This window comes from Rhinoraja longicauda, chromosome 18 (genome assembly GCF_053455715.1).
Source record: "Rhinoraja longicauda isolate Sanriku21f chromosome 18, sRhiLon1.1, whole genome shotgun sequence".
Classification (NCBI taxonomy): domain Eukaryota; kingdom Metazoa; phylum Chordata; class Chondrichthyes; order Rajiformes; family Arhynchobatidae; genus Rhinoraja; species Rhinoraja longicauda.
The window spans coordinates 29,836,733-29,856,713 of NC_135970.1; the positions used below are offsets into that span (position 1 = coordinate 29,836,733).

General features: G+C 42.4%; 1 protein-coding gene across 4 annotated transcripts in view; it reads left to right on the forward strand.

Annotated features, from left to right (window-relative positions):
* Positions 1-18,582, forward strand: part of lrrc10b (leucine rich repeat containing 10B) — a 21,445-nt gene extending 2,863 nt beyond the window's left edge. For 2 of the 4 annotated variants that reach the window (XM_078415421.1, XM_078415420.1), the window contains exon 2: positions 16,788-18,582. In XM_078415421.1, coding sequence (XP_078271547.1) covers positions 16,807-17,688 — 882 coding nt within the window. In that variant the 5' untranslated portion in view covers positions 16,788-16,806 and the 3' untranslated portion in view covers positions 17,689-18,582. The remainder of the gene's footprint in view (positions 1-16,787) is intronic. The other 2 variants (XM_078415419.1, XM_078415422.1) reach the window with 2 other exon arrangements.
* Positions 18,583-19,981: the final 1,399 nt, after the last annotated feature.

Consider the following 19,981-nt stretch of genomic DNA (forward strand, 5'->3'; position numbering starts at 1 on the left):
GTAAACACGGTGCATTATTTAATCCATCTTCCTACCCGTTATCCACCCCCAAAAATGTGGTGCCCCTTTTTAATTCTAAGCCCATCTTTTTTTTTCCCCCCACACCATTAAAACATGTCTCTTGATTAAACATTCAAAAACGTTGCATTGTGAAGTTCTGGGAAACATCTGTCTGTGATGTTTATAATGGAACAAGTGTTCCACCCTACAGAAAAATGCAGCTTGTCTCTTGAAAGAGCGTTATCCCTCACTGGGATGACTGATACATTTGCACCACCATCCAGGAGCTCCAAGCTGGAAAGATGACATTTGACAACCCTGCCAGGGGATAATTCATGTAAAATTCAGATTCTCAGCTGGGAAAAGAAAAAAACATGTTTTCTCCCTCAAGCAAAATGAGATAAATGATGGAGTGGGATTAACAGCAGCATAGATTTAACCAAGTTCAAATAACGGAATCCAGCCTAAAGTGATATAACGGCCAAATTTGAGGAAGGATATTCTTGCTATTGAGGGCGTGCAGTGTAGGTTTACTAGGTAAATTCCCGGAATGGCGGGACTGTCGTATGTTGAAAGACTGGAGCGACTAGGCTTGTATACACTGGAATTTAGAAGGATGAGAGGAGATCTTATCGAAACGTATAAGATTATTAAGGGGTTGGACACGTTAGAGGCAGGAAACATGTTCCCAATGTTGGGGGAGTCCAGAACAAGGGGCCACAGTTTAAGAATAAGGGGTAGGCCATTTAGAACTGAGATGAGGAAAAACTTTTTCAGTCAGAGAGTTGTGAATCTGTGGAATTCTCTGCCTCAGAAGGCAGTGGAGGCCAATTCTCTGAATGCATTCAAGAGAGAGCTAGATAGAGCTCTTAAGGATAGCGGAGTCAGGGGGTATGGGGAGAAGGCAGGAACGGGGTACTGATGGAGAATGATCAGCCATGATCACGTTGAATGGCGGTGCTGGCTCAAAGGGCCGAATGGCCTCCTCCTGCACCTATTGTCTATTGTCTACACAGCCTTAAAGTACTTTTGAGGCGTAACTACCTTTGTGGTATAAAGGGTGGAGCACCTGATTTACATTAGAGAAACACTCACATTTATAGGTAATAATAAAATAATCACTTTTTATTCATATGTGTTAAAGGATAGACAATGATCAAGGGACTAGCAAGAACTCTGCTGGTCTTCTATGATTAGAACCACTTGTTCTGTGATGACAAGTCTTCGAGAATTGTAATTCCACGATTATAATGAAGGACAAGTAATGCAATTACTTTCTGTCATGGGCCTCCTCCAGTGCCATAGTGAGGCCCGCCGGAAGTTGGAGGAGCAGCACCTCATATTTCGCCTGGGCAGTTTGCAGCCTGGTGGTATGAACGTCGACTTCTCCAACTTTAGATAGCTCCTCTGTCCCTCCCTTCCCCTCCTCCTTCCCAGATCTCCCTCTATCTTCCTGTCTCCACCTATATCCTTCCTTTGTCCCGCTCCCCTGACATCAGTCTGAAGAAGGGTCTCGACCCGAAACGTCACCCATTCCTTCTCTCCCGAGCTGCTGCCTGACCTGCTGAGTTACTCCAGCATTTTGTGAATAATGCAATTGCTTGTGTCCAGTTAGGGCAAAAATGAATGCATATCTGGCATTGCAGTACTTCCCCAGTGCTGCACAGAATCATCAGTCTACGTTATCTCATATAGAGTCATACAACATGGAAATATGATCTTCAGCCCAACTTTCCTCATCTACACTAGTCCCACCTGCCTGCATTTGGCCCATTTCCCTCTAAACCTTTCCTACCCATGTACCTGTCAATAGTCAATAGTCAATAGTCAATCTATTTGTCACATACACATAAATGTGCAGTGAAATGAAAAATGACCCGCAGTTCAACAATAAGACCAATAAGAATAAGCAATAAGAATATGCAATAACACATACAATCATAAACCAACACCAAACAAAAGAAACATCCATCACAGTGAGTCTCCTCCAGTCACCTCCTCACTGTGATGGAAGGCCAGAGTGTCTTTTCTCTTCCCCTGCCGTCTTCTCCCGCGGTCATGCTGTTGGAGTTGCCACATCGGGGCGGTCGGGGCTCCCGACATTGAAGCGCTGCGCCAGATGGTGAAAGGTCCAATGTCTTTTAAATGTTGTTATGTTACCTGCCTCAACTATCTCCTCTGGCAGCTTGTTCCATATACCCACCAACCTCAGAGTGAAAAATTTGCCCCTCAAGTCCCCAATTAAATCTTTCCCTTCTCACCTTAAATCCATGTCCTCTAGTTCTTGATTCCCCTACTCTGGGTAAAAAAACTGTGCATTTACCCTAGAATATTCCTCTCATGATCTTGATGGGAACATGAGAGACAACTAGAGGTGGTAGTTGAGGCAGGTACTATCGCAACGTTTAAGAAACATTTGGAGAGGTACATGGATAGGATAGATTTAGAGGGTTATGGGCCAAATGCAGGCAGGCAGGACTAGTGTAGATGGGGCATGTTGGTTGGCATGGGCAAGTTGGACCGAAGGGCCTGTTTCTACATTTTATGACTTTATCGCACAAACCAACCTCCCTTCCATTGACTCTATTTATACCTCACGCTGCCTAGCCACTCCATCTTCACCTCTCCCATCGGGCAAAAGGTATAGAAGTGTAAAAAAGCACACCTCCAGATACAGGGACAGCTTCTTCCCAGCCGTTATCAGGCAACTAAACCATCCTTCCACAACTAGAGAGCAGTCCTGAACTACTACCAACCTCATTGGAGAACATCGGACTATGTTTCATCTGACTTTACTAGCTTTATCTTGCACTAAACGTTATTCACATTATTCCCCCTATCATGTGCCTGTAATCGTGTATTGTCTTTCCGCTGACTGGCTAGCCTAAAAAGCTTTTCACTGTGCCTCTGTGCATGTGACAATAAATTGAATTCGTAAACTGAACTCATAAACTCATGACTCTATGACACTATGAACGAATGTAGCGTGCAGTAGACTGTGAGTATTGACTGCAATGGGGAACTAAAGACGTTCTGAAAGGGGCCCAAAGGGACTACATACATGTCAAACATGAACTTTTCCTCTGATTTTAGAAAACCCACTATAATTCAATTCAGTTCTTTGTATGGGAGACATTTCTGTAATGTTTCTGAGCATAATAATATATGACACTCTGGGTACAGAAAGGAAGAAATTATCGACATATAAATAAATGCCCTTCATGACTTTATGATATTGAAAAGTTCATAGAAAGATCACATGGTGCGATAATGAACAGCATTTGTGTAGTAGTGATGTTTTGCAAAGAATAGATCTTGGCCAGAAAGATTGATTTTACCTTTCTTCGAATAATTTCATAAGTTTATAAGACAAAGGAACAGTATTAAGTCATTCAGCCCATGGAGTCTGCTCTGCCATTCGATCATGGCTGATCTATTTTTCCCCCTCAATCCCATTCTCCCCATGACCTTTGACACCTTTACTAATCAAACACATCAATCTCTGCTTTAAAAGTACCCAATGACGGCCTCCACCACTGCCTGTGGCAATCAATTCCACAGGTTCACTGCCCTCTGTCTAAAGAAATTCCTCCTCATCTCTATTCTAAAGCTATGTCCTTTTATTCTGAGGCTGTGCCCTCTGATTCTAGACTCTCGCACTAATGAGAACACCCTCTCTACATCCACTCTATCTAGGCCTTTCATTACTCGGTAGGTTGCAATAAGATTCCCCCCACCCCCCCTCATCCTTCTAAACTTCAGCGAGTACAGGACTAGTGCTGTCAAACACTCATCATATGCTAACCCAATCATCCCTGGGATCATTCTCATAAACCTCCTCTGGACCCAAACTGGTCTATTAAATTTCGGCTTTTGAGATACAGTGCAGAAAAAGGCTCATCAAATCTGTGCCTACCAGCAATCACCCTGTACACTACACTATCCTACACAGTAAGGACGATTTACAATTTTACCGAAGCTAATTAACCTACAAACCTGTACATCTTTCGAATGTGGGAAGAAACCAGAGCACCTGGACAAAACCCACATGGTCACTCTGTACAGGCAGCACCGGTGGTCAGGATTGAACCCGGGTCTCTGGCGCTGTGAGGCAACAGATCTACCACTGTGCCACTGTGCTGCCCTTATTAGATATATGTGTGGGAGACATTGAAATATTGCGGCTTGTCTGAAAGATAGCTACAGCTTCACAACGGAGTCTGAATCTTGATTATATATTCAAGTTTCTGGAGTGGAACTCAAATTCATCACCTGATTCAGAACAAACTGTCCCATCACTGAGCCAATACTAACACCATATGCTTATTACATTGAAGTTGAGAAAATACTCACAGGAAGCAGTGGCTGAGAGACCTTGTGCCTGCAAGTTCTGATATCTGGTTTTATTGGGATAGTGATTTGTTCTGTTTAAGAAACCTAACTAATAACAGATGACAACTCTGCTGAAATTCTGGTATATCACTTCCACTTATCTGGAAGGTTGTCAATTATGGATGAAATTTCCAAAGATTTTCCTTCAGTTTTGGTTTAGTTTATTGTCACGTGTACCGAGGTACAGTGAAAAGCTTTTTGTTGCGCGCTATTCAGTCAGTGGAAAGACCGTACATGATCACGCAACAAAAGCTTTTCACTGTACCTTGGTACATGTGACAATAAACTTCCACCGCGTGACCAAAACCAAACTAAACTCAACAGGGTGTGAAGAAGAGATCCGATCTGAAACGTCATCCCTTTTTTCCAGAGATGCTGCCTGACCCGCTGAGTTTCTCCAGCACATTGTGTCGGCCTTTGGTTTAAACCAGGATCTGCAGTTTCTTTCTATTCACGATTACAATTGAGATGTCCACAGTGCACGGATGCAGGATAAAGGGGAAAACGTATAGTGCAAGATAAAGCCCAGTAAAGTCTGATTGAAGATAGGCTGAGAGCTTCCAATGAGCTTGGTAGTAACTCAGGACCGCTCTCTAGTTGTTGACAGGGTGGTTCAGTTGCCTGGCGACAGCTGGAAAGAAACTGTCCCTGAATCTGGAGGTGTGCGTTTTCACACTTCTGTACCTCTTGCCTGATGAGAGAGGAGAGAAGAGGGAGTGATCAGGGTGAGACTCATCCTCGATTACGCTGGTGGCCTTGTTGATGCAGACTGAAGTAGAGCAATTTTATGAGCATGTTTTTACAATATGGGAAGCATTGTGAACATAGAACACTCTGTTTTTTTCACCTTTGTGTATTGTCCATGTGAGCAGCACAGTGGTACAGCAGGACAATGGATGCCTCACAGTACCAGAGACCCAGGTTCGATCCTGACTATGGGTGCTGTCTGTATGGAGTTTCTATGTTCTCCTGTGACTGTGTGGGTTTTCTCTGTGTGCTACAATTTCCTCCCACATTTCAAAGACGTGCAAGTTTGTAGGTTAATTTGCTTCTGTAAATGGCCCCTAGTGCATAGGGATAACATAGAAATAGTGTACGGGGATCAATGGTTGACGTGGACTCTGTGAGCCGAAGGTCCTGTTTCCATGCTGAATCTCTAGAATAAAAATCTAGAATTAAATCAGGCCTCACTCTGAAGACAATGAACAATCAGATTCCTTTTGTCACTTATTTAATGCAGATGGCAAGAACCCAGTTAGAATAATAACAAAGGCCTATGTTCTGCTTGCCTTCACTGGTCGGGGCATTGAGTATTAGAAGTATTTACCAGAATGATGCCAATATTAGGTGGCGTAAGAAAATAACTGCAGATGCTGGTACAAATCAAAGGTATTTATTCACAAAATGCTGGAGTAACTCAACAGGTCAGGCAGCATCTCAGGAGAGAAGGAATGGGGTATTAGCTACAAGAAGAGGTTGGACAAACTTGGATTGTATAAATGAGAAATAAAAGGCTGAAGGATTCATGGAGCTTTATATACTCAGGTTTTGGCAGAGAATGTTACAAAAGTAAACGGAGACGTAGTCATTCAGCATGGAAAAGGCCCTTGTGCCAACTCGAACATGCCGACCAATTTACCTCGTCTAAGCTAGTTCCATATGCTTGCGTTTGGTCCGTATCCCTCTAAACATTTCCTATCCATGTAAACATGTGCAAATCCAAGGGATTGTGTGAGCCGTATCAATTAGAAGAACAAAATAACTGTGAATACCTGATATTTTTGAGTGTAGGAGAGCTCTTTAGTTTGGTTTAGTTTAGAGATACAGTGCGGAAACAGGCCCTTCGGCCCACCGGGTCCACACTGACCAGTGATCCCTGCACATTAACACTATCCTACACACACAAGGGACAATTTACTTTATACCAAGCCAATTAACCTACAAACCTGTACATCTTTGGAGTGTGGGAGGAAACCGAAGATCTCTGAGAAAACTCACACAGGTCACAGGGAGAACGTACAAACTCCTTACAGCTCTTTTGTGGCTCCTCTTTAAACAGGGCTTAACATTATCTTGAGACTGTTGCCACCCTTGCATTAACGTGACATTCCCATTTCTTAACAAAAGTCCGTTTTCTGGGGCCGATTAATAATAAATTCATATCACAAAGAACATTTAAGATTAACAAAGGGAAGAATCTTTCACTATGATCAAACTTACAGGGCTCAGAAAATATACAAACCCACACAGCCACCTGGGCCCAATCCCAGTCTTATTTTCATTAAATTTTCTTTGTAATTTATTTTCATGTCTTCCAAATTGAATACAGTTAATTTTATCCAGTCCCCAGCAGGCATTAGTTGAAGTGCACAGATCTATCTCCACATTCTGGTACTTTCACTTGGAGGACTCAAAGACGTAATAAATTGAAAAATTTCACTGCAAGAGTGGATGTTATTAGTTTAGTTGTAATGCCTGATTGCAGGTCCATTTCTATGACCAGTACACAAACAGTCGCCTGGCTTGGGTGCCATCTTGGATATGTACATACACACCCACACACTCACACAAATATATCTATATATATATGTGTGTGTGTCTATATAAATATATATATACACAAACACACACACACACACACACACACACACACACACACACACACACACACACACACACACACACACACAGACACATACATATATGTGTGTGTTTTTATCTCTATATATATAGACACCACACACACACACACACGCACACACACACACAAATATATCTATATATATATATATGTGTGTGTCTATATAAATATATATATTTACACAAAACCCCCACACACACACACATATACATATATGTGTGTGTTTTTGTCTATATATATATAGACACCACACACACATGCACACACACACACAAACACACACACACACACGCACACACACACACACACACACACACACACACACACACACACACACACACACAAACACACACACACACACACACACAAACACACACACACGCAAACACACACACAATACCTCTACTTTCCCTCTCCTGACTGTCAGTCTGAAGAAGGGTCTCGACCCTAAACATTACCTATTCATTTTCTCCAGAGATGCTGTCTGACCCGCTAAGTTACTCCAGCCAGCATTTTGTGTCTATCTTTGGTGTAAACCAGCATCTGCAGTTCCTTCCTGCACAGGTTTGAACTTCATTGTAAGAATTTATGAGTTCATAAACAGGAGTGGCCCATTCTGCCCATCAAGCCTACTCTGTCTTTCAATCATGGCTGCTCTATCTTTCTGATCTCCTGCCTTCTCCCCAAAGCCCTTGACACCCTTATTAATCGTATCTGAAATGCTTGAAATCAACAATTCTGTTGTTCTGTATGGGGACATTTGGCAATAAAACACTCTTGATTCTTGAACTATGAGGAGTGGCTTTAGCAGTAATTAGCAGTAGTTTCACTAAACTACTTGTGCTCATAAGGTCATAAGGTCAGAAGACATTGGAGTAGAATTAGGCCATTCGGACCATCAAGTCTACTCCGCCATTCAATCACGGCAGATCTATCTTTCCCTCTTCAACTCCATTCTCCTGCCTTCACCCCGTAACCCCTGACACCTCTACTAATCAAGAATCTGTCAATCTCCGCTTGAAAAATATTCATTGACTTGGTCTCCACAGCCGACTGTGGCAATGAATTCCACAAATTCACCACCCTCTGCCTTATTAAATTCCTCCTCGTCACGCCAGCTTCCACGCTGCATCTCTAAAGTCTAAAGTAAAGTCTAAAGTTTAAATTCACTTATGACTATATCAACCAGCTCGTCAGAGATGAAGGAGACTTTAGAGATATGCCGCATGCAAACAGGCCCTTCAGCCCACCGAATCCATGCCAACCACCGATCACCCCGTACACTAGCACTATCCTACACATTAGGGACAATTTACAATTCTACCGAAGCCAATTAACCTACAAACCTGCGTGTCTTTGGAGTGTGGGAAAAAAACAGAGCATCCGGTGAAAACCCATGTGGTCACAGGGGGAACGTACAAACCCCGTACAGCCAGCACCTGTAGTCAAGATCGAACCCGGTATCTGGCACTCTAAGGCAGCAACTCTAACTGCGTCATTGTGCCGGCCTCATGCTGTCAAAATTAAAAGGCTTTCTATATTATCACACCAATATCCACACTTTGATTATGTATCCCCAAAATCTATGGGTCAGTACCAATAGGTGGTATTCTGATTTATTTTTAAAACATAGCATTCAATATATTTTTTGATGTATTGAAGGGAAGATCCCAGTGTAGTTTTAATCTGATTGCCCAGTCTAAAGTCCAGTGAGTACAGGCCCAGTGCCCACAAACGCTCATCATAGGTTAACCTACTCATTCCTGGAATCATTCTTGTAAACCTCCTCTGGACCCTCTCCAGAGCCAGCACACCCGTCCTCAGATATGGTGCCCAGAATTGCTCACAATATTCCAAATGCGGCCTTACCAGCACCTTATAGAGCATCAGCATTACATCTCTGTTTTTGTATACAAGCCCTCCAAAAGGCTTTGGAGGCCAAGTCAGTGGATATTTTTAAGGCAGAGATAGAGAGATTTTTGATTAGTACAGGTGTCAGAGGTTATGGTGAGAAGGCAGGAGAATGGGTTTAGGAGGGAGAGATAGATCAGCCATGATTGAATGATGGAGTAAAGTTGATGGGCCGAATGGCCTAATTCTACTCCTATCACATGACCTTATGATCCTTAGGCTCCCCATCATATTCCCCAGTGTGTAAGTTTTAGGGCTAAATAGATTATAACTTACTCATCTTCCTTATAATTTTCTACATTTCTGACAACACCCTCCCTCTACCACCCTATTTCTGCAGTCATGAAAATTCTGGATGTGTTCTCCCAAATTTAGAGCTCGTTTAATTGAGCTAGTGATGGCGTGGAAGTCTGTGTCGTATTTTTTAACATTGTAGTCTCGGTAATACTGTCTATTATTTCATCTGTACTCAATGCACATCGAGTGTTGTTAGCTGATGCAGAATTAAATGGCACCAGGGAGACTGTTATTGTTGTGCAGGTAATCAATTGCAATTTCACTTTACCTCATTACGACATCTTTAGTGGAGGCAGCAAAATGCTCTACATTTTCGTCTCCATTTGGGCTTTTTAGCTTTTTTTGCAATTTTCATCAAGGTGCAAAATTGATCCATAATCTCACCTTATTCCATCTCTCTGTCCGTAAACTCATGTTCATAAGTTGAGTTCTAGGAGCAGAATTAGGCCATTTGACCCATCGTGTCCACTCCGCCATTCAATTATGGCTGATCTATCTCTCCCACCTCACACCATTCACCTGCCTTTGGCCCGTAACCCCTGACACCCTTACTGATCAAGAATGTGTCAGTCTCCGCTATAAAAATATTCATTGACTTAGCTTCCACAGCCGTCTGTGGCAATGAATTCTACAGATTCACCACCCTCTGACTAAAGAAATTCCTGCTCATCACGCCAAAGGGTCTGCTTCCAAGCTGCATCTCTAAAGTCTAGAGTAAAGTCTAAAGTTTAAATTCACTTATGACTATATCAACCAGCTCGTCAGAGATGAAGGAGACTTTAGAGATATGCCGCATGCAAACAGGCCCTTCAGCCCACTGAGTCCATGCCACCCACCGATCACCCCGTACACTAGCACTATCCTACACACTAGGGACAATTTACAATTCTACCAAAGCCAATTAACCTACAAATCTGCACGTCTTTGGAGTGTGGGAAGAAATCAGAGCATCCGGTGAAAACCCATGCGGTCACAAAGAGAACGTACAAACTCCGTACAGACTGCATCCGTAGTCAAGATCAAACCCGGGTATCTGGCACTGTAAGACAGCAACTCTAACTGCGCCACTGTGCCGGCCTCATGCTGTCAAAATTAAAAGGTTTTCTATTTTATCACACCAATATCCACACTTTGATTACGTATCCCCAAAATCTATGGGTCAGTACCAATAGGTGGTATTCTGAATTAGTTTTAAAACATAGGATTCAATATATTCTTTGGTATATTGAAGGGAAGATCCCAGTCTAGTTTTAATCTGATTGTCCAGTCTATTTTCTGTAAGTAACTCAAGTTGTAATTTTTTGTATTACTACCAACACAGAGTACCATAGTAGTTTCCTTATTTAAGGGAGATACATAAAACATAAACATAAGTTAGATATTAATGTATTTGAGAGAATTAGGTTAATACCTGGAATGAGCAGGTTGCCTTATGAGCACGGTTGCATTGGCTTGTATTTGGTGGAATTTAAAAGTGCGAGAGGGAAATTGATAAAAGACATAAGACGTGGAGGGGTTCTTATAGTGTGGAGATGGAGAGGATGTGAAAAGGCATAGAAGTGTGAAAACGTACACCTCCAGATTCAGGGACAGTTTCTTCCCAGCTGTTATCAGGCAACTGAACCATCCTACCACAACCAGAGAGCAGTCCTGAACTGCTATCTACCTCATTGGAGACTCTAGGCCAGTGCTTCTTAAACTCATTCACCCTTGAGTCTTTATCACAAAATTTCACTCACCCTCAACTACATTTTCTTATGGTTTTATGGTAATTTTCGTCTTATTCTCCCTTGTGTATAATTTTATATATATTAAGTCATTCACCCTTCATACATCACTAGTTTCATTCACCCTTGGGTGAACCATTCACCAGTTTAGGAAGCACTGCTCTAGGCCATCTTTGATCGGACCTCACTGGACTTTATCTTGCACTAGTTAGATAGAGCTCTAGGGGCTAGTGGAATCAAGGGATATAGGGAGAAGGCAGGCTCGGGTTATTGATTGTGGATGGTCAGCCATGATCACAATGAATGGCGGTGCTGGCTCGAAGGGCTGAATGGCCTCCTCCTGCACCTATTTTCTAGGTTTCTATGTTTTTGCTAAACGTTTTTCATGTTATTCCCTTTATCATGTGTCTGTACACTGTGGATGGGTCGATTGTGATCATGTACTGTCTTTCCACCGACTGCTTAGCACGCAACTATAGCCTTTCACTGTACCTCGATACACTTGACAATAAAATAAACTAAATTAAACTAATCTAAACTAAACTCTATTGAACGAATCACAAACTAGGGTCACTGTTTAAAGGCACCACAAGAACTGGAGCTGGACTTTGTAAATTGTGCCAAAACACGGCACCTCTTGCATGTGGGCTCAGTAGAATATGTCTGTACACTTGCTGATTGTGGATCGGGGATACAGCAATTCCCTACTAAACTGTTTGCAAGAAAAAGAATTTCACGGTGCTAAAAGCGCCATTGAAACATTGAACAAGTTCAAATAATTGTAAGTGGCCTTCATGAACTTTCTTAACTACAATGACGTATAAGCTGAATTATTTTTCGTCATTTCAATTAAAATATTTACTATTTTGTTTAATAATAATTTTCAGAGCATTATCCAAATCTGCATTGGAGCTCAGTTTGCAGAATCCATAACACTGATTAAATTGTTCTTGGAGGTTGGCCAGTATTGGAACTACACTCAAATTTCTGGTGCGTTACCTTTGGCGCTGTTGTCCAAGTTCTCTGAAATCCCCCTCCTGATGCTTGTAAATTGTGTTTTAAATTCTTCACTCACTTATGCATATTTGGTGACTTTCAAATTAATTGGACAGAAAATATCAATGGGATTGAGTTTAGTTAAATTTATTATTGTCACGTGTACCGAGGTACAGTGAAAAACGTTTATTTGCTTGCTATCCAGTGAAAGAAAGGACTATACATGAATACAATCAAGCCGTCCAAAGTGTACAGATCAAGGATAAAGGGTACAACATTTAGTTCAAAGATATAATACTGACGTCTGAAAATATCTGATTAAAGATAGTTCAAAGTTCTCCAATGAGGTAGATAGGAGGCCAGGACCACACTCTGGCTGATGAGAGGAACGTTTATTTGCCCAATAACAACTGGGAAAAAAATGTCCCTAAATTTGGAGTTATGCATTTTCAAACTTCTTTACTTCATGCCTGGTGGGAGAGGGGATTAGAGGGTGACCAGGGTGAGACTGGTCCTTTATTATGCTGGTGGCCTTGCCGAGGCAGCACGGTGTAGATGGAGACAGTGGAAGGGAGGTTGGTTTGTGTGATGGTCTGGTCTGTGTTCACAACTCTCTGCAATTTCTTGTGGTTTTGGATGGAGCTGTTCCCACACCAGGCTGTGATGCATCCTGATTAGATGCTTTCTATAGCACACGTGTAGAAGGTTAGCGGGGACTCTAAGATTTGTAAGACGTTAAGAATCAAGCCATGTATTGAGTAAGTCAGCAACAAGCAAACCATTCCAAGTCCCAAAAGTGTAGCTGAGTAAAGGGTCACCAGTTTTCCTTCAGTTCATTGTGAATAATGGAATAAATTGCCAGGAGCTACATTTATATTACAGTGATCTGGTAAACAGCAATAAACAACGATTACAGTGTATTCAAGAATGACACAAAGTGCTTTCAAAGTGTTTCAATGGGCCAGGCAGCATCTCAGGACAGCATGGACAGGTGACGTTTTGGGTCTTTTTAAAACGGAGATCAATAGGTTCTTGGTTACTAAGGGTGTCAAAAGTTACCGTGAGAAGACAGGAGAATGGGGTTGGGAGGGAAAAATAATTCAGCCATGATGGGCCGAATGGCCTAATTCTCATCCTATGTTTCATGGTCTTAAGGTTCGGGATGCTTCTTCAGACAGGATCAAAGCGTATTCACTGGCTGACCCTGTGGAAGTCTCCTTATTAAATGAGAACTAGACTTCTGTCAGGCCTGTGGTAAAGCTAAAACTAAAAGACATTTTGGGTCCAAATTTTGAGGATTTTTTAGAATTTTGGCTTTTTGAAATTTGAAATAAATATTTGGAATATTTCTGGACTTTCAGGAATATTTAAGGGGCGGCTCAGTGGTGGAGTTACTGCATTAAGCGCCAGAGACCCAGGTTCGATCCTGACTACAGGTGCTGTCTGTACGGAGTTTGTACGTTCTCCCTGTGGGTTTTCTCCAGGCGCTCCCCATATTCTAAAGATGTGCAGGTTTGTAGGTTAATAGGATTCTGTAAATGATCCATAGTGTGTAGGATGTAACTAGTTTACGGGTGATTACTGGTCAGTGTGGACTCGGTGGGCCAAAGGGCCTGTTTCCAGGTTATTGCCAAAGGGCCTGTTATTTCTAACCTAAACTAAACTAAACTGAACTTAACTAAAATTATGCAAAGGTCTATATCAACTGGCACTTGTTGGAGGTGTTATAGAAATAGAGTGTCCAGGAGCAGTATCATAATGACTGTTTCAAATTAATGCACAATAACTTGGATTCTGAAATAACTTCATGATTTATTAAGTTTACAGCTGATATCAAACTATTTGGCAACAATGGCACTCGACAACGGAGAAAAAAATGTATTAAAATTGATTGAAAAAATATATAAACGTGTAGAAGAATGGAAGATAACATTTAACGAGAGCAATTCTAAACCTTTGCAGATGGGAAGGAAAATAGATGCCAAATATAATTAATAAAACACTACATAACATGTTTAAACCAGTGGACTCAAGTTAGTAATAAAATGGGAACTGAAGATGCTATTTTGTACTCAACATAGACCAACATTTTATTCCCTTTATCATGTATCTGTACACGGTGGACGGCATGATTGAAATCATGTATTGTCTTTCCTCTGACTGGTTAGCGTGCGACAAAAGTATTTTTTACTGTACCTCAGTATACATGACAATAAACTGAACTAAGCTAAACTAAAAATATTGGAGTATCTTAACGGGCCAGGCAGCATCTCTGAAGAAAATGGACAGGTGACTTTTCGGATTGGGTCCTTTCTTCAAACCGAAGCTGGGATGGATCATCATTAAATTGCAAACTGCTTCAATCCAATTACACCTGGTGATAAATCCAGTTGAATTTATCATTAAAGTGTCATATTTTCTGACTGTGATCCAAACAAAAACACTGTTGAGCTGAAGGAGGCCCTAAGAAAACAAAATATTATTACTATTGGAGATAGGAATTATAAAGTAATTATATGGAAACATATTTTCACTCTAAATACAGTCATTCGAGATATGATCATATTGTGATATACAGAATAAAAGCTTAAATTGGAAGAAAAAAAAATCAGCTAAATTGGGCGGGGCAAAGTTTAAACTAGCAAAGGAAAATTCAAGAGTGATGTTCGGAAATTCTTCAAACAGCTTGTGACAAACATAGTGGTGGAGCGTGGTGACTTTGCATGCTGGTCCCAGAGGAGGATCTGTTATCGGCCGAACCAATCGATTCTATTCTTTTAAATTTCTTTGCCCCATTCTTGTACAGTGGCACAGCTGGTAGCGCCACTGCCTCACTGCACCAGAGACCCGGGTTCGATCCTGACCTTGGGTTCTGTCTGAGTATGGCATTTACACGTTTTCCCAGTGATCTTGTGGGTTTCCTCCGGGTGCTCTGATTTCCAAGATGTGCGGGTTTTTCGGTTAATTAGCCCTCTGTAAAGCTGCCCCGAGTGTGCAGGGAATGAAAGAGAAAGTGGGATAACAGAATTAGTGTGAACGGGTCATCGATAGTCGACATGGACTCTGTGGGCAGAAGGGCCTGTTTCCATGCTGTATCACAAAACTATTGTATTTGAGATAGACACAAAATGCTGGAATAACTCAGCAGTACAGGCAGCATCTCTGGAGAGAAGGAACAGGTGACGTTTCGGGTCAAGACCCCTCTTCGGACTTGAGTTTGTGCTTGAGTTTGGCCTGATTGTGTTTATGTTCAGTATCATCAGATTTGATCAGATTGCGGGCAAAGCAAAGCTTTTCATTGCACCCCGGTACATGTGACAATAATAAAACGAAACCTAAACAAAAAGCTAAATGGATTCCAAGATAGAGTGGTTAAGGCAAAAACTCTGGAACTGAATAGGAATTCGCTGGAGACATTAAGGAACTGCAGATACTGGTTTACAAAAGTGTTGGAGTAACTCAGTGGGGTCAAACAGCATCTGTGGAAAACATGGATAGATGATATTTCGGGTCAGGACCCTTCTTCACACTGATTATGGTGGGATGGAGGGTAAAAGCTAGAAGGGTGGAGGGGCAGGATAAAGCCTGGTGCTTAATAGGTGGAAACAGCTGAGGGGGTTTTGATAGGCAAATGGTCAGAGCCATAGAGTTCTAGAGTCATACAGCATGGAAAGAGGCCCTTTGGCTCAACCTGTCGATGTTGGCAATGATGCCCCACCTACACTAGTCCCACCTGCGTGCATTTAGTCCACATCCCTCGAAACCTTAGAAACAAGGAATTGCAAATACCTGTTTACAAAAAAAGGACACAAAGTGCTGGGGTAACTCAACGAGTCAGGCAGCATCTTGGAGAACGTGAATAGGTGATGTTTTGGGCTGGGATCGTTCTTCAGACTGATTGTAGTGGGGGGGGGGGGGGGGGGGGGGAGAAAGCTGGAAGTGAAGAGGGGCACGATAAAGCCCAACCCACCAAAATAAATACCCCTGGCTGATGAGAGGGGTGAAGGAGACTTAATTCCCTCTCTGAGCTTTTGATTCAAATGGTGGTAAAAGCTACCACGACCCACCGGAAACATCACCTATCTACATTCTCCAGAGATGCTGCCTGACCAGCTGAGTTACTCTAGCACTTTGCATCCTTCTAAAAAATTCCCATCCATGTGCCTGTCCAAATCATTGGGGGGGGGGGGGGGGTGGTGGGGGCTCATTGAAACTTACTGAATAGTGAAAGACTTGGATAGAGTGGATGTGGAGAGGATGTTTCCACGAGTGGGGGAGTCTAGGACCAGAGGGCACAGCCTCAGAATAAAAGGAACATCCTTTTGAAAGGAGATGAGGAGGAATTCCTTTTGTCAGAGGGTGGTGAATCTGTGGAATCCATTGCCACAAGACGGCTGTGGAGGCCAAGTCAATAGATGGTTTTAAGGGCGGAGATTGACAGGTTCTTGATTAGTAAGGGTGTCAGGGGTTATGGGGAAAAGGCAGGAGAATGGGGTTGAGAGGGAAAGACAGATCAGCTATAATTGAATGGTGGAGTAAGCTTGATGGGCCAAATGGCCTAATTCTGCTCCTATAACTTATAAACCTATGAACTTATAACAGGTGAATGTTGCACCCTTTTGAATTTAAAAATGGACTGAAGGTCCTTGAGTTTACAATGGTCTGCTGTGTGCTCTTCATATTATCCACAAACCTGCATCCAGCAGTTGTCCAGTGACTCTCTTACAGTGAGCTATGATTTTTTTTTTGATGTAACACTCTGGTCAGCCTATTGATAACGTCTTATAAATTTTCCATTCTGATTTTTCTTTTATCTTGTGTAGGGAGGGCTCACCTCCGAGAATGAAAATGGGGAGTGCGTTTCAGAAGGTTGCTTCTGCCTTTTCTTGCAGCTTGGAGGATGAACTGAGCTGTGTTTCGGCCGACATGAGTGAAATAATGGCGGACAGGATGCTGGACGCCTGCAACAAGAAAATTAAAAGACTCCCGGTCCCGATATGCTCCTTTACCTACGTTGAGAAACTGTACATCAGCAACAACAGGCTGAGGGAACTTCCCGATGAGTTTGAACAGCTGGTCAACTTAAAGATCTTAGCACTGGATTATAACAAATTTGAAGAAGTGCCTAAAGTAGTTTGCAATATGCAGAACCTGACTCGTCTCTACCTTGGTAGCAATAGATTAATGACCATCCCACCGGAGTTCAGGAATCTAGAAAACCTCAGGTGTCTATGGATCGAGAGCAACCACTTCAGGAAGTTTCCCAAACAGTTAATTAATATGCCCAGTCTGAGATCACTTCAGATGGGGGATAACAAGCTAAAGACTTTACCCGAGGATCTGGTGAAGTTCATTAACCTGCGCGGGCTTTGGTTGTATGGGAACAGGTTTGAGGATTTCCCCAAGGTGCTACTGAAAATGGAGTTCCTCGAAATCCTCGACATGGACAAGAACAAGATCATGGACTTCCCCGACTTGGATCACCTTCCCAGGCTTAAGGTCTTCTCCTACGACCACAACCCGGCCAAATGTCCACCCAACGTGGCGGATGGGGTGATGCTGGTGGGCGAGGGGGCGGCGGAGTTGCTGGCCTTCAGGGCTCAAGAGAACGAGGCCAATGAGGAAGATCAGGCAGGTCTGAACAGCATCCTGAAAAACGGCTCAACGGCACTGGAAACGGAGGGCAGCTTCTCGGCACTGGAATGCTCTCAGGAGGAGACATGAAGCGGGCTTCAGAATCCGTCCTTGGAATACAACACAATGAAGCTCCTAGTGACAGTCTTGTGAGGTTGGGTCTGACACGCCCTGGACCAGGAAATCAATGGACCAGGCAACTAGGGTTATGTTGGCTGAAGCATTCAGCACTGGGTGAACTTATGTAGAACACACACGCACACACACACTAAAAAAAAAGGAAAGTTGGTCACTTCTTTATGTAACACGATTTGTGTTGGATTTACAAGCCTTTTAAAACAGCGAGGGCCTATCTAACGGTAGATCGATAGAATTACCAGCTGATTGTGTAATAGTGCGGTGCCACATAACAATGTAGGACCCAACTATCACCAGGGTAACACACAAGAATGCCTGTGACCCCTGCAATACTGTGGTAAGATAACTAGGAAATGTCTCTCAAGACGAAATGACAATAACAATGGTGTTAAAGTTACCGCAGGAATGAAAGACGGAAGGGTGTGTTTTCTTATTGCAATAAGGTTTGGAATGGCGGTTACATATTTATTAATAAGTGGCTCTTACTAATAAATTTGTAATGTGTTCCACAAAAATAACATGTCAGTAGAATGTGGTTACTCTTTGGAAAGAGATCATATTCACGAAAGTCATTAAATACTGTGTATCATCTTGAAAATAAAGATGCATTTGTTTACATTAAAATAGTTCAGGAGGAGTTAAAAATAACAACTCAATCTATTTATTGTAGGCAGATGGAAGTGTAGGTGGTGGGAATAATAATGGGGGAATGTGCATGAGAAAAATAACACACACACACGACAAACACACATACACACATGCACACACACGTGCACACACACACACACACACACACACACACACACACACACACACACACACACACACACACACAGACACACACACACACACACACACACACACACACAGGCACAATTTGCATGCAGGTCTGCTTTGAAGTTTCATTGCCTTAAATGGCAAGGGAGAGATTTTCGTTGGAAGTGTATGTGCCAGAAAAGTAGCTGAGATTGGTTCACAGATCCTGCTATTTTACTTCTGTCGAGGGATCAGGATTTGTGGTGTAACAAAATTATGAACAGGAAATGAGAGGAGAAAGATACAAAACAATAACTGTGAAAATTAGAGCCCAGTTGGTGTCAGCCACTGGGGAAATCCATTGCAAAAAGCCATCAGCGGAGGTACTAATTGATGGCTGTTATAATTAAATCAGTTCTGCTGGTTTTTACTGATGACACTTAAACTTCTATTTCCTTCCTTTCTCAGGGTACTGCCTCTCTGGGGTGAAAAGCAATAAATCTCTAGATTCATTGGAGCTCCACTCCTTTACTTTACACACTGGACTTCAGAGATACAACGCGGAAACAGGCCTTCTGGCCCACTGAGTCCATGCTGAGCAGTGATCACCCCATACACTAGTACTATCCAACAGACTAGGGACTATATACAATTTTTTTTTAACCAAAGCCAATTAACCTACAAACCTGTAGGTCTTTGGAGTGTTGCAGGAAATCAAAGCACCTGGAGAAAACCTATGAGGTCACAGAGAGAACGTACAGACTCCGCACAGACAGCACCCGTAGTCAGGATCGAACCTGGATCTCTGGTTTGTAAGGCAGCAACTCTACCGCTGTGCCGCCCCGATTGTTGTTTCCTTCTGTTCTTTTTATTTATCGAGTTATAGAAATCTCCTTGTAGGAGATCCCAAAAAATGAATGTCAACAAGTTAGCCTATCCTAATATTTCGCTTGGTTAGCTTACAACCCAATGAATGTTGAATTCTCTCATTTTCAATAACTTCTACCTACACTCCCTTCCCTTCCCCTCCTCCCTTCTCTCTTACCCCCCTTCCTCCCAGTTCCACAGTTCTCCACATTGTCTGTCTCTTGAGATCATAAGTTCACGTTTATAAGTCATAGGAGCAGAATTAGGTCATTCGGCCCATCGAATCTACTCCACCATTCAATTATGGCTGATCTATCATATCATATCATCATATCACATATATACAGCCGGAAACAGGCCTTTTCGGCCCACCAAGTCCGTGCCGCCCAGCGATCCCCGTACATTAACACTATCCTACACCCACTAGGGACAATTTTTACATTTACCCAGCCAATTAACCTGCATACCTGTACGTACCTGTACGTCCCTCTTAACCTCATTCTCTGACCTTCTCCCCGTAACTCCTGACACCCGTACTGATCAAGAAACTGTCAATCTCCACCTTAAAAATATCCATTCACTCAGCCTCAACAGCATTCTGTGGCAATGAATTAAACAGATT